This window comes from Aegilops tauschii, chromosome 2, assembly GCF_002575655.3.
Source record: "Aegilops tauschii subsp. strangulata cultivar AL8/78 chromosome 2, Aet v6.0, whole genome shotgun sequence".
NCBI lineage: Eukaryota > Viridiplantae > Streptophyta > Magnoliopsida > Poales > Poaceae > Aegilops > Aegilops tauschii.
The window spans coordinates 628,443,018-628,459,126 of record NC_053036.3 but is presented as its reverse complement, the minus strand read 5'-3'; the positions used below and the strand labels follow the sequence as shown (position 1 = coordinate 628,459,126).

At 43.7% G+C, this 16,109-nt stretch overlaps 1 protein-coding gene across 1 annotated transcript; it reads right to left on the bottom strand.

Moving 5' to 3' along the window:
• Positions 1-4,928: 4,928 nt before the first annotated feature.
• LOC109746024 (pentatricopeptide repeat-containing protein At1g18485) lies at positions 4,929-7,600 on the bottom strand. Its single transcript, XM_040400120.3, has 2 exons — positions 5,126-7,600; positions 4,929-5,037 (listed from the first exon to the last, which is right to left on the bottom strand). Exon 1 carries the CDS (start codon positions 7,525-7,527, stop codon positions 5,185-5,187), a length of 2,343 nt encoding a protein of 780 aa, XP_040256054.1. The 5' UTR covers positions 7,528-7,600; the 3' UTR covers positions 4,929-5,037; positions 5,126-5,184.
• Positions 7,601-16,109: the final 8,509 nt, after the last annotated feature.

Below are 16,109 nucleotides of genomic sequence, written 5' to 3'. Positions count from 1 at the left end.
TCAAGTGGCTGGAGGGGGACGTCCTGGCCAACTTTCTGCAGTTTCTTGGAGAGGACGAGCACGTCGTGCACTACGATAGCACCAGCAGCAGCAGCGGAAGCAACGGCGGCGACTTCATGGAGGAGGAGGACGACGAGGAGGAGGAGATGACGTTTCTGCTGCAGCACATCACGAGCCTCCCGGCGGTCATGGCGCGCGCGGCGGCGGCCACCTCGGTGCAAGATTGATCGGAGCGGCCTGATTCGGATCAAGATATGCTAGTAGCTGCCTAGCTGGTTGGTTACTTGGTTTCCTGCTTTCATGTTTGTTCTGGACAAACGCCTTTGAAGATGAAAACGGATGTATTGTTATCTCTGATGAGATTCCACTGCGAACTACGTATGGGTGTATATAGATATGTTTTAAATTATAGATTCACTCATTTTTACTCCGTGCATGGTTAGTAATGAAATCTCTAAAAAAAACTTATAATATTTAGGAACGGAGGTAGTACATTACTGCATGAGCTCTGTTAGATCAGAGAATAATGCATTTTAACTATTCGGGGTTGCTTCTTTGTATGACGAAAGGGTTGCAATGGAAGCTTTGGTCAGATTATAAAAAAAATCAAGCTTAGAGCAGAAAACTTTGACTGTACCTCTATTTTTGAAGGTCGAGCTTCTAATTTCAAAGCTCATTCGTTAGCCAAGTACTCTCAATCTTTAGATCAGGGCCGCCATGTTTGGCTCGGACAACCCCACGATTCTTTTTGTATTTCAAACTCTGTGATCTTTGGGCAATAAAGACTTGCTTCCCTCAAAAAGAAAAAAACTATTCGGGGTTGCTTCTTTGTATGACGACAAATTCGGGACTACCACGGTGGGATATGAAGAGCTATACGCTGCGTCACGAATATACATTATCAGTTTTGAGATAAAATAGAAAATAATAATATAATTAATTTGCCACATTTCACAGCTTAAAAATGGTTCGTATGGTACATGTGGTATCTAGATGAAAGTTTCAACTTGATAAAGTTCATGCTTTTTTGGCAGAACTAATTCTTGCATTACTCAAAATTAAGTGTTACAATCTCGTCCAACAATTTCCATAATCATCTGGGCCAAAGCATAGCCAAAGAGCTGTTCGGTCATGCAACCTACCAAAATTGCCATGAAATGACTAGCCCTATTTCTGCTCCGACCAATACGAGTAATGCAAGAATCGCATCCCCAGATTGATATTGATCTCTCTGATAATAAAAGCATACTTTGACAACTGATTCAATATCAATAGGCTGATTGCACAACTGGAGAGCCTTCTTTCATTGACATGAGTTCAGCTTCAAGTACATCTGACCAATTGTAAAGATGGCGACAAGAACTGAAGATTACAGAGCCACCATCGTCCCTAAGAAACATACCTCACACAATGCGGCCCAACTGACCTGAGGGATCAGACACAGGGCAGACTATGCCCTTATCAGGAAACCCCCTCTTTCAGATGTAAGAAAATAATCAATCTTACCGATGCTACCGTCCAAGCTTCAGATTCTTCTTGGTCCTCACTGTCACTCATTCCAGTGTATGACTCACAGTCTGAGTCAGTCACAAACAAATAACTCCTTACAAACCCTGCAACATCACACTTTGTCATTTTCATGTGATACAAAACGACCAATATTGTTAATAACAATTAGATTAAATCCATTCCCACATTTTTGTAATAAGCTGTGCTATGTGATAATGTGATAAACTAAAGAACAGTCTTTGGACAGCAAGTTAACGTTTGGACCAATGTGTATGGCCACACGCTTGAGTGCCAATGCAAAAGAAATCCCTGATGCAGTACCACTAACCGCCAAAGGAGATTTGCCCACACAAGATTGAAGCTAAACCTAAAATCGAAGGAGATGTGCCAAGATATCAATCTATGGCTAAAGCCAATGCCAAAGGGGAATTGTCCAGGGAGCGGAATTTTTTTTTAGAGGAATAGCATCTATTCCATTAAACCTGGTGCACCATATCAGTGTTCACCAGGACCGAAAAAAATCAGGGGCATCCACAGCCCAGACAGAGAAGGGCGCATCAGCCGACAGGCCAAACTGTGCCAAGGCATGAGCTACCATATTACAATCATGTTTACAGTACTTGAAATCATAGGATTCGAAAGATGCATGGCATAAGCTCCTTGCTTCCCTGAAGAGAACGCCAAGCTCAGCAGCAGCATAGTCGCGGCCCTTCAGCACCGAAACCATTGTCTGGCAATCCGACTCGAGGAAAATGCGTTGAGCTCCCAGATAAGCGGCTCCCTGGACTATTAGAAGTAACAGCATATGTAACGAAGGATATCAGAAGAACTATAGGTACTTTTGTCAAAGGAGATTAGCTAAACTATAGGTCGGTTCTGCCAAAAGGAGATTTTCCCAAAATATCGGTAGGTTTTGCCAAAGGAGATTTCCCAGAAAAACTACAAAACAGTCACTGTCTGAAATGTTCAGTGCCAAGGGAGGTTCCAGAAGAACTACATAACAGTCACTGTGTTAAATGTTCAGCGCCAAAAGAGAATTGCCTAATACTAGGAATGGCTTGTTACAGGAGATGTTTCCAGAGGAAAGTTCAACTGACATATGTTCGCTTTCGATGATCACCAGACATGAGTAGTCATCAGAGAATATGCCACTACCCGAAGATCAACATTCGTCAAGAAAGCAACCAACAACTGTTCAGATAAGCTGATCCTGCAACCATATCAGAAGAATGTTAACCCAACTGTTCGTCTTCTTAATAGAACACCATTCAAGTTGAGAATTAGACTAATGTGTTTGCATAGTTTCAATAAACATGGTTATAAGTTAAAACAGTTACTTAATTAAAAACCACGGTGAAAAGAAACTGAAAGGATCAGGATCATTTTATTTGCTAGAACATTCTAGCATACAATAGTATAGAGTAGAGACACTTACGAATCTAACAATATAAAAGCAGATCGAGTTGCATACTTTTCAAAGATTTGCCGCATTCGCCAATGCGAATAATCATGCAAAGGCATTCATATACTACATACTATAAACAGCTGCCTGATGATTTATTCAAACAAGGCGTCCAAGAAACTCTAAATTGCAGAAGAGGATGCCGATTGGACCTGAAATGAGAGGAATTACTCGAGTCTGGAGTATTTATCCTATATAGATCCCTATCAAATGGAACTCCACTCATCCATTCCCACTCTTTCAATTAGAGATTGCTTCAAACTCCTTGGCAATATCTGGAAATTAACAGAAACAAGACAAAGATGACTCTCCACTCATCCATTCCCACTCTTTCAATTAGAGTTTGTTACCTTGAGATGTCTCCCTATCAAGCGCCTGAGCTGCCATGTCCGTATCATCTGTTACTGCACCTTGCAGGATCTGTCAGGCTGTCACTCTTTGGTTTGCTCCATGATCATGTCTCGCCTTCCTCATGGCTATCACTGGGTGGAAGCTGTGTGATCGGCAACATCTTCGACACGTTCGGACCCAAGCTACAACCGGAGTAAACTAAAAATACATGTGAGTGAGTGTTGGTTAAACCCATGCCTTTATAAACCAAATGACCATGTATTCCGGGAGTCTGAGTGCAATTTCCTCTGAAGAGAAATAATCAGTTCTATCTACCACTTAGAATAAAGTTATCAGCAGAACTTTAGAAGGTTTCTAGCACATTCATACAATAATTGGACACTTAGTACTGCTCATTTTTGTGCACCAAGTAAAGTACAACTCGTTTTATGCATCATATTAGACGGCAGTGAAAGAGGTGCATGGCTGATCCTGGCATATCTCAAACCCATGCAAAGTTTAATAAAGGGCTTCTCACACAAGTATATAAGCACTTAATATTATTATTTCAATCGCAAAGGAATCATTCAACGATCACTCAAATAGGTGGCGTTCAGATTTTTAGAAATATAATGAAAAACTACTAGCTGCTGACAATAACATACGACAAAACATTTAGTGAAAAACACATGCTTGACTCCCAACTCCCAAGACAACGAAGGCAGAACCATGTTCATCATCTGCAAACGAATAAGCCAGTCATGACAGCAAAGTCCCAACATTTCCTATTCAATGCATATAGTAACATGACCGTTCATCATTTCTTGTGAGACAGATCTCAAATATTTTAACAATAATATCGGCTTTTTCCAGTTGATGCTTCAGTTACACGCAGAAGAAACAATCTGATGAGCAATTGAGATAATTAAAAAAATATTATATATCTCTAAAATATTCAAAATCTTAATATTTGAAGCAATCTTAACTGAGACTCGAAATCATTTAGCTCAAGATCAAATAACCCAATATGAAGTTTCAGTAACTTTAGTGCAGCATTTCCATAATTCAGTAAATATGATCGAGAGTTAAATTCCTTATTTAGGCCCTGTTCGGTAGCTCTCCGCTCCGCAGCTCCGCTCCTGGAGCGGCCGGAGCGGAGCGGCCCGCCGCCTAATTTTTCAGAGTTGACAAACTGGCGCTCCGTGCACTCCCGTATTCTACGGAGCCGGATGACTGCCGAACGGGCTCTTAATATAGTAAGTTCCCCAAATCTACTTCCAATGAAGCATTTACAATAAGCAGAGTTGAGGATTAGCACATCAGTATTATTTTCTTGCTTATCAGGATTATCTCAGCCTCTACACATCTGTTCTATTAGCACATCAGGATTATCTTCTTGCTTATCCCCATCACATTTACTATTCAAAGTTGGGGAACTGGCAAAAGGTACGTCACTATGCAGAGAATACATTGGGTATGCCAATGACTGGATGGACACAAACAGCTGGACAGAACTTCAGAAATGCTCAAAGTTATTTATATAGAGAGACAAATTGTCTAAGAATTATTACCTTCTCTTCCATTACTAGGCTAAACTCCATTAGCAAAGATATGTAGACAGCAGTAGTGCCAAGTAATATTGCTCATCTTTATGTGATTCTTGTCAGGTCATACAGTGCAGCCATCGACGACTACGGTCTTCTAAAAGTCATTGCACTCCTCATCGCATTCCTTCACTATTACAGTGACAATACTTATCAGATTTGGTGAACATGCAATATTATGGTGCTATATACAATTCATTCCTAGTGGAAGACTCCGTACCACCATATAAGTTCACCATCTGTTATATTGCCAGTCAATTTAAACTTATCACGGCAGAGCTAACCATTCCCCACAAGAAAAGCTTGTAGCTTGTTGCCACTCTGTACCCAGCTATAGGCTGGATTTTTCTGTACCTTCCTGGATTTCATTAATTTTCTGATCTTGTTTGCTTCATTCCACCTACCAGCCTCAGCGTACATGTTTATCAGCAGTGTGTAGTAACCCGAATGCTCTGGCTTCAACTCAAACAAATGTTCTGCTGCATATTGTGCTACTTCAATGTTTCCATGTATTCGGCAAGCCCCAAGCAGTGCTCCCCACACATCGGAATTGGCATGAAAAGGCATGTCTTGGATTAGTTCAACAGATTCAGTCAGTTGTCCAGTACGCCCAAGAAGATCAACCATGCAAGCATAATGCATTTGTTGTGGCTCTAAATTTTGGGCACGCATTTGACTGAAGTACTCTTTTCCTTTCTCAACAAGCCCGCCGTGGCTGCATGCCGACAACACTGCGATGTAAGACACATGATCATAATCAACACCATCATCCTTCATCAGATCAAACAAATGGAAAGCAACATCAATTTGGCCGTGCATTCCGTATCCCATGATCATGGTATTCCATGAAGCAACATCCTTCTCTGTAATCCTATTGAAGATCTTTGTTGCAGTGTCAAGCATTCCACCTTTAGTATACAAACCTAGCAGTGAATTAGCCAGAAAGGGATGATTACTTTGTAATCTCCGTACTAAAACACCATGAATTTCTTTCCCTTGTTTAAATGCACATAAATTGGTACATGCAGTCAGAGCACCCATGAAAGAAATAGCATCATACTCGATTCCCGCAGACCTTATCTCCTTAAATAGATTAAGAGATTCAAAACTCCATGGACTCTGAGAATAACCCAGAAGCAACGCGTTGTATGACACATCATCCTTCTCTGACAGGTCAAAAATATTTTGCGCCAAACTCAGCTGCCCACACTTCGCGTACATATCAATCAAAGCATTCGATATGAATAAGTCAAAAATTAATCCTGTACGGATCGACCATGCATGGATCTGTTTCCCTGTCTTTAGAGAGGACATCCTTGAACAAGCTGGAAGTACATTCACCAGGGTTATCGAATTTGGCTGTTCCCCATCCTTTTGCATCTTGATAACAAGACGGAATGCCTCAGTCTCAGCTCCATTCTGCACAAGATTAGCGATCATTGCATTCCATGACACCACATTGGGTACCTCAATCTTTTCAAAGACAGTGCAGGCTTTCTCCAGAGAACCAAGTTTGGCATACATATCCACAAGTGAATTGGCAACAAAAATATCTGAGTCAATTGCTCTCTTTATACTATACCCATGTACCTCCCTCCCCAGATCAAAATAACCAAGCTCAACCAAAGCAGGCAGCAAACTTGATAATGTGATAGACCCTGGCATGACTCCACGCTCTGACATTTCCCTAAACATGGCCAGCACATCTCCATAAAGCCCTGAGTTAAGAAAACAACCTATGGCAGAATTCCAAGAAACCTCATTTCTCTCTGGCATTACTTCAAACACCTGCATCGATGCCTCCACTTGACAAAATTTCCCGTACATATCAACCAATGCATTTCCAAGATTAACCACGGAGTCCAGCCCGGCTTTCAGCGCGAGTCCATGGAGAGCCAACCCAAACCCCTGCTCCTGCTCGACACCACAAGCAGGCACGACCGAGACCAAGCTCGCCACACTCACAGGGACCCCGCTCCCCATCATACCGACCAACGCCCGCCTCGCATCATCGAACATCCTGTTGGCCAAGAACGCGGACACCAGGGAGTTCCAGGAGACGACGTCCAGGGCGGGCATTTCATCGAACGCCCTGCGCGCGTCACGGGCGGAGCCACAGGCGGCGTAGAAAGAGACGAGCGTGTTGCCCGCGAAGACGTCGGCGAGGTGGCCGCTCCGGAGCGCAGCGGCGTGGAGCTCGAGGCCCTTGGCCGCGTGCGCGCCGTCGCCGGCGGCGGCCGCGGCGGCGTGGAGGGCGAAGGGGAAGGTGCGGTCGTCCGGGCTGACGGCGGAGCGGAGCATGAGGTTGTAGACGCGCAGGGCCTCGGCGGGGAGGGAGGCCGAGGAGAGCGCGCGGGAGAGCGAGTTCCAGAGGAAGGCGGAGCGGAGGCGGAGCGGGTGGTGGAGGAGGAGGCGGCGCGAGGAGGGCAGGTCGGCGACCGCGGCGTAGGAGAGGATGAGCGCGCCCGCGAGGGGCAGGGACGCGGCGAGCGCGCCGGATGTCAGGGCGGCCGCGTGGGCGCGGCGGAGGAGGTTGCCGGCGCCGCCGCATTGGTGGAGGTGGAGGACGTGCGCGTGCAGGGACGCCGCTGTCGAGCGCTCGGCGGGAGCGCGCTGCTGCATGGCACAGGGGTTGGGGATTGGCTCCCCTGTTCCCGAGATTCAAATAAGAAATGGACCATTTTTGCGATTTATCCAAGTCTACCAAAGTACCGCCTCCACAAATACTCCCTCCGTATGGACCATTTTGATGGTTTATCGGATTGGAGGGAGTATAAGATGTTTTAAATATTTTAATATGGATTACATAATACATACGGAATAAAATGAATGAACAAACACATTAAAGTGTGTATACATACAATCAATTCAGAAGAAAAAATAAAACATCTAATATTTGTGAACGGAGCGAATATTGGTAATGTAAATATAGTGCATATACAGATTTGTAGAATAAAATGGCAGCAATACGCACCCTCGTGTTAGCCTGTTAGGGTTTATTTATTATACTCCGACAGCGACTCACTCACCGGCAAGAGTTTCTACCGGTAATATCTACCGTCTCTCCATTCCCTCTCTTAGGTCAAACAATGGGGTAGCGGGCATGTCTTCCCAGCCTTGGTATTGATACGAAGTCGATCGATTCTCATGGGGATCTTCTCGACAAAAACCCTAGCAATGGTGGCGGCTGATGAGACAATTGGATTGATGATGATATTGAGAACATGCTTCAACATTTGGATCTTAAAATACGACGAGCTTAACCTTAAAAAAATGACGAGCTTGCCCATATGGTGCTTGGGGCTGAAAAGGTAAAGAGTATTGATGGCTCATTTTTAGAGAAATATGATACAACAGGGGCCAGCTAAAGGAAATATGCCCTAGAGGCAATAATAAAGTTACTATTTATTTTCTTATATCATGATAAATGTTTATTATTCATGCTAGAATTGTATTAACCGGAAACATGATACATGTGTGAATACATAGACAAACAGAGTGTCACTAGTATGCCTCTATCGTTAATCAAAGATGGTTATGTTTCCTAGCCATAGACAAAGAGTTGTCATTTGATTAACAGGATCACATCATTAGGAGAATGATGTGATTGACTTGACCCGTTCCGTTAGCTTAGCACTTGATCGTTTAGTATGTTGCTATTGCTTTCTTCATGACTTATACATGTTCCTATGACTATGAGATTATGCAACTCCCGTTTACCGGAGGAACACTTTGTGTGCTACCAAACATCACAACGTAACCGGGTGATTATAAAGGTGCTCTACAGGTGTCTCCGAAGGTACTTGTTGGGTTGGCGTATTTCGAGATTAGGATTTGTCACTCCGATTGTCGGAGAGGTATCTCTGGGCCCACTCGGTAATGCACATCACTTAAGCCTTGCAAACATTGCAACTAATGAGTTAGTTGCGGGATGATGTATTATGGAACGAGTAAAGAGACTTGCCGGTAACGAGATTGAACTAGGTATTGAGATACCGACGATCGAATCTCGGGTAAGTAACATACCGATGACAAAGGGAACAACGTATGTTGTTATGTGGTTTGACCGATAAAGATCTTTGTAGAATATGTGAGAGCCAATATGAACATCCAGGTTCCGCTATTGGTTATTGACCGGAGACGTGTCTCGGTCATGTCCACATAGTTCTCGAACCCGTAGGGTCCGCACGCTTAAAGTTCAATGACGGTTATATTATGAGTTTATGTGTTTTGATGTACCAAAGGTAGTTCGGAGTCCCGGATATGATCACGGACATGACGAGGAGTCTCGAAAGGGTCGAGACATGAAGATTGATATATTGGACGACTATATTCGGACACCGAAATAGTTCCGGGGGTTATCGGATATATATCGGAGTACCGGGGGGTTACCGGAACCCCCCGGAGGTTATTGGGCCTAATGGGCCCAAGTGGTGGAAGAGGAGAGGCGGCCAAGGGGCAGCCGCGCGCCCCTCCCCCCCCCCCCCCCCAAGTCCGAATTGGACAAGGAGGGGGCGGCGCCCCCCTTTCCTTTCCCCCTCTCTCTCCTTCCCTCTCCTCTCCTACTCCAACATGGAAGGGGGGAGTCCTACTCCCACCGGGAGTAGGACTCCTTTATATACGGGAAGGGAGGCACCCCTTAGAGACACAACAATTGATCCCTTGGATCTCTTAGCCGTGTGCGGTGCCCCCCTCCACCATAATCCACCTCGGTCATATCGTAGCGGTGCTTAGGCGAAGCCCTGCGTCGGTAGAACATCATCATCGTCACCACGCCGTCGTGCTGACGGAACTCTTCCTCAAAGCTCGGCTGGATCGGAGTTCGAGGGACGTCATTGAGTTGAACGTGTGCTGAACTCGGAGGTGCCGTGCGTTCGGTACTTGATCGGTCGGATCGTGAAGACGTACGACTACATCAACGCGTTGTGCTAACGCTTCCGCTTTCGGTCTACGAGGGTACGTGGATACACTCTCCCTCTCGTTGCTATGCATCACCATGATCTTGCGTGTGCGTAGGAATTTTTTTGAAATTACTACGTTCCCCAACAGTGGCATCCGAGCCAAGTTTTATGCGTTGATGTTATATGCACGGGTAGAACACAAGTGAGTTGTGGGCGATACAAGTCATACTGCTTACCAGCATGTCACACTTTGGTTCGGCGGTATTGTTGGATGAAGCGGCCCGGACCGACATTACGCGTACGCTTACGCGAGACTGGTTCTACCGACGTGCTTTGCACACAGGTGGCTGGCGGGTGTCAGTTTCTCCAACTTTAGTTGAACCGAGTGTGGCTACGCCCGGTCCTTGAGAAGGTTAAAACAGCACTAACTTGACGAACTATCGTTGTGGTTTTGATGCGTAGGTATGAACGGTTCTTGCTCAGCCCGTAGCAGCCATGTAAAACTTGCAACAACAAAGTAGAGGACGTCTAACTTGTTTTTGCAGGGCATGTTGTGATGTGATATGGTCAAGGCATGATGCTATATTTTATTGTATGAGATGATCATGTTTTGTAACCGAGTTATCGGCAACTGGCAGGAGCCATATGGTTGTCGCTTTATTGTATGCAATGCAATCGCCCTGTAATTGCTTTACTTTATCACTAAGCGGTAGCGATAGTCGTAGAAGCAATATTTGGCGAGACGACAACGATGCTACGATGGAGATCAAGGTGTCGCGCCGATGACGATGGTGATCATGACGGTGCTTCGGAGATGGAGATCACAAGCACAACATGATGATGGCCATATCATATCACTTATATTGATTGCACGTGATGTTTATATTTTATGCATCTTATCTTGCTTTGATTGACGGTAGCATTATAAGATGATCTCTCACTAAATTATCAAGGTATAAGTGTTCTCCCTGAGTATGCACCGTTGCCAAACTTCGTCGTGCCCAGACACCACGTGATGATCGGGTGTGATAAGCTCTACGTCCATCTACAACGGGTGCAAGCCAGTTTTGCACACGCAGAATACTCAGGTTAAACTTGACGAGCCTGGCATATGCAGATATGGCCTCGGAACACTGAGACCGAAAGGTCGAGCGTGAATCATATAGTAGATATGATCAACATAGTGATGTTCACCATTGAAAACTACTCCATTTCACGTGATGATCGGTTATGGTTTAGTTGATTTGGATCACGTGATCACTTAGATGATTAGAGGGATGTCTATCTAAGTGGGAGTTCTTAAGTAATATGATTAATTGAACTTAAATTTATCATGAACTTAGTACCTGATAGTATTTTGCATGTCTATATTTGTTGTAGATAGATGGCTCGTGCTGTTGTTCCGTTGAATTTTAATGCGTTCCTTGAGAAAGCAAAGTTGAAAGATGATGGTAGCAATTACACGGACTGGGTCCGTAACTTGAGGATTATCCTCATTGCTGCACAGAAGAATTACATCCTGGAAGCACCACTAAGTGCCAAACCTGCTGCAGGAGCAACACCAGATGTTATGAACGTCTGGCAGAGCAAAGCTAATGACTACTCGATAGTTCAGTGTGCCATGCTTTACGGCTTAGAACCGGGACTTCAACGACGTTTTGAACGTCATGGAGCATATGAGATGTTCCAGGAGTTGAAGTTAATATTTCAAGCAAATACCCGGATTGAGAGATATGAAGTCTCCAATAAGTTCTACAGCTGCAAGATGGAGGAGAATAGTTCTGTCAGTGAGCATATACTCAGAATGTCTGGGTATAACAATCACTTGATTCAACTGGGAGTTAATCTTCCGGATGATAGCGCCATTGACAGAATTCGTCAATCACTGCCACCAAGCTACAAGAGCTTCATGATGAACTATAACATGCAAGGGATAGATAAGACGATTTCCGAGCTCTTCGCAATGCTAAAGGCTGCAGAGGTAGAAATCAAGAAGGAGCATCAAGTGTTGATGGTCAATAAGACCACCAGTTTCAAAGGGCAAAGGGAAGAAGAAGGGGAACTTCAAGAAGAATAGCAAACAAGTTGCTGCTCAAGAGAAGAAACCCAAGTCTAGACCTAAGCCTGAGACTGAGTGCTTCTACTGCAAGCAGACTGGTCATTGGAAGCGGATGCCCCAAGTATTTGGCGGATAAGAAGGATGGCAAGGTGAACAAAGGTATATGTGATATACATGTTATTGATGTGTACCTTACCAGAGCTCTGAGTAGCACCTGGGTATTTGATACTGGTTCTGTTGCTAATATTTGCAACTCAAAACAGGGACTACGGATTAAGCGAACACTGGCTAAGGACGAGGTGACGATGCGCGTGGGGAATGGTTCCAAAGTCGATGTGATCGCCGTCGGCACGCTACCTCTACATCTACCTTCGGGATTAGTTTTAGACCTAAATAATTGTTATTTAGTGCCAGCGTTGAGCATGAACATTATATCTGGATCTTGTTTGATGCGAGACGGTTATTCATTTAAATCTGAGAATAATGGTTGTTCTATTTATATGAGTAATGGTCATGCACCCTTGAAGAGTGGTCTATTTTTGATGAATCTCGATAGTAGTGATACACATATTCATAGTGTTGAAGCCAAAAGATGCAGAGTTGATAATGATAGTGCAACTTATTTGTGGCACTGCCGTTTGGGTCATATTGGTGTAAAGCGCATGAAGAAACTCCATACTGATGGACTTTTGGAATCACTTGATTATGAATCACTTGGTACTTGCGAACCATGCCTCATGGGCAAGATGACTAAAACGCCGTTCTCTGGAACTATGGAGCGAGCAACTGATTTGTTGGAGATCATACATACTGATGTATGTGGTCCAATGAATGTTGAGGCTCGCGGCAGGTATCGTTATTTTCTCACCTTCACAGATAATTTAAGCAGATATGGGTATATCTACTTAATGAAACATAAGTCTGAAACATTTGAAAATTTCAAAGAATTTCAGAGTGAAGTTGAAAATCATCGTAACAAGAAAATAAAGTTTCTGCGATCTGATCGTGGAGGAGAATATTTGAGTTACGAGTTTGGTCTACATTTGAAACAATGCGGAATAGTTTCGCAACTCACGCCACCCGGAACACCACAGCGTAATGGTGTGTCCGAACGTCGTAATCGTACTTTACTAGATATGGTGCGGTCTATGATGTCTCTTACTGATTTACCGCTATCGTTTTGGGGTTATGCTTTAGAGACGGCCGCATTCACGTTAAATAGGGCACCATCAAAATCCGTTGAGACGACGCCTTATGAACTGTGGTTTGGCAAGAAACGAAAGTTGTCATTTCTTAAAGTTTGGGGCTGCGATGCTTATGTGAAAAAGCTTCAACCTGATAAGCTCGAACCCAAATCGGAGAAATGTGTCTTCATAGGATACCCAAAGGAAACTGTTGGGTACACCTTCTATCACAGATCCGAAGGCAAGACATTCGTTGCTAAGAATGGATCCTTTCTAGAGAATGAGTTTATCTCGAAAGAAGTGAGTGGGAGGAAAGTAGAACTTGATGAGGTAACAATACCTGCTCCCTTATTGGAAAATAGTTCATCACAGAAACCGGTTCCTGTGGCGTCTACACCAATTAGTGAGGAAGTTAATGATGATGATCATGAAACTTCAGATCAAGTTGTTACTGAACCTCGTAGGTCAACCAGAGTAAGATCCGCACCAGAGTGGTACGGTAATCCTGTTCCGGAGGTTATGTTACTAGACCATGACGAACCTACGAACTATGAAGAAGCGATGGTGAGCCCAGATTCCGCAAAATGGCTTGAGGCCATGAAATCTGAGATGGGATCCATGTATGAGAACAAAGTATGGACTTTGGTTGACTTGCCCGATGATCGGCAAGCCATCGAGAATAAATGGATCTTCAAGAAGAAGACTGACGCTGACGGTAATGTTACTGTCTATAAAGCTCGACTTGTTGCAAAAGGTTTTCGACAAGTTCAAGGGATTGACTACGATGAGACCTTCTCACCCATAGCGATGCTTAAGTCTGTCCGAATCATGTTAGCAATAGCCGCATTTTATGATTATGAAATTTGGCAAATGGATGTCAAAACTGCATTCCTGAATGGATTTCTGGAAGAAGAGTTGTATATGATGCAACCGGAAGGTTTTGTCGATCCAAAGGGAACTAACAAAGTGTGCAAGCTCCAGCAATCCATTTATGGACTGGTGCAAGCCTCTCGGAGTTGGAATAAACGTTTTGATAGTGTGATCAAAGCATATGGTTTTATACAGACTTTTGGAGAAGCCTATATTTACAAGAAAGTGAGTGGGAGCTCTGTAGCATTTCTGATATTATATGTGGATGACATATTGTTGATTGGAAATGATATAGAATTTCTGGATAGCATAAAAGGATATTTGAATAAGAGTTTTTCAATGAAAGACCTCGGTGAAGCTGCTTATATATTGGGCATCAAGATCTATAGAGATAGATCAAGACGCTTAATTGGACTTTCACAAAGCACATACCTTGACAAAGTTTTGAAGAAGTTCAAAATGGATCAAGCAAAGAAAGGGTTCTTGCCTGTGTTACAAGGTGTCAAGTTGAGTAAGACTCAATGCCCGACCACTGCAGAAGATAGAGAGAAAATGAAAGATGTTCCCTATGCTTCAGCCATAGGCTCTATCATGTATGCAATGTTGTGTACCAGACCTGATGTGTGCCTTGCTATTAGTTTAGCAGGGAGGTACCAAAGTAATCCAGGAGTGGATCACTGGACAGAGCTCAAGAACATCCTGAAATACCTGAAAAGGACTAAGGATATGTTTCTTGTTTATGGAGGTGACAAAGAGCTCATCGTAAATGGTTACGTCGATGCAAGCTTTGACACTAATCCGGACGATTCTAAATCGCAAACCGGATACGTGTTTTTATTGAACGGTGGAGCTGTCAGTTGGTGCAGTTCTAAACAAAGCATCGTAGCGGGATCTACATGTGAAGCGGAGTACATAGCTGCTTCGGAAGCATCAAATGAAGGAGTCTGGATGAAGGAGTTCATATCCGATCTAGGTGCCATACCTAGTGCGTCGGGTCCAATGAAAATCTTTTGTGACAATACTGGTGCAATTGCTTTGGCAAAGGAATCCAGATTTCACAAGAGAACCAAGCACATCAAGAGACGCTTCAACTCCATCCGGGATCAAGTCCAGGTGGGAGACATAGAGATTTGCAAGATACATACGGATCTGAATGTTGCAGACCCGTTGACTAAGCCTCTTCCACGAGCAAAACATGATCAGCACCAAGGCTCCATGGGTGTTAGAATCATTACTGTGTAATCTAGATTATTGACTCTAGTGCAAGTGGGAGACTGAAGGAAATATGCCCTAGAGGCAATAATAAAGTTATTATTTATTTCTTTATATCATGATAAATGTTTATTATTCATGCTAGAATTGTATTAACCGGAAACATGATACATGTGTGAATACATAGACAAACAGAGTGTCAATAGTGTGCCTCTACTTGACTAGCTCGTTAATCAAAGATGGTTATGTTTCCTAGCCATAGACAAAGAGTTGTCATTTGATTAACGGGATCACATCATTAGGAGAATGATGTGATTGACTTGACCCATTCCGTTAGCTTAGCACTTGATCGTTTAGTATGTTGCTATTGCTTTCTTCATGACTTATACATGTTACTATGACTATGAGATTATGCAACTCCCGTTTACCGGAGAAACACTTTGTGTGCTACCAAACGTCACAACGTAACTCGGTGATTATAAAGGTGCTCTAAAGGTGTCTCCGAAGGTACTTGTTGGGTTGGCGTATTTCGAGATTAGGATTTTTCACTCCGATTGTCGGAGAGGTATCTCTGGGCCCACTCGGTAATGCACATCACTTAAGCCTTGCAAGAATTGCAACTAATGAGTTAGTTGCGGGATGATGTATTATGGAACGAGTAAAGAGACTTGCCGGTAACGAGATTGAACTAGGTATAAAGATCTTTGTTGAATATGTGGGAGCCAATATGAACATCTAGGTACCGCTATTGGTTATTGACCGGAGACGTGTCTCGGTCATGTCTACATAGTTCTCGAACCCGTAGGGTCCGCACGCTTAAAGTTCGATGATGGTTATATTATGAGTTTATGTGTTTTGATGTACCGAAGGTAGTTCGGGGTCCTGGATATGATCACGGACATGACGAGGAGTCTCGAAAGGGTCGAGACATGAAGATTGATATATTGGACGACTATATTCGGACACCGGAATAGTTCC

What these genes read in the sequence shown, in the direction of transcription:
- LOC109746024 (XM_040400120.3), bottom strand. Translation starts at nt 7,527, where the DNA reads ATGCAGCAGCGCGCTCCCGCCGAGCGCTCGACAGCGGCGTCCCTGCAC.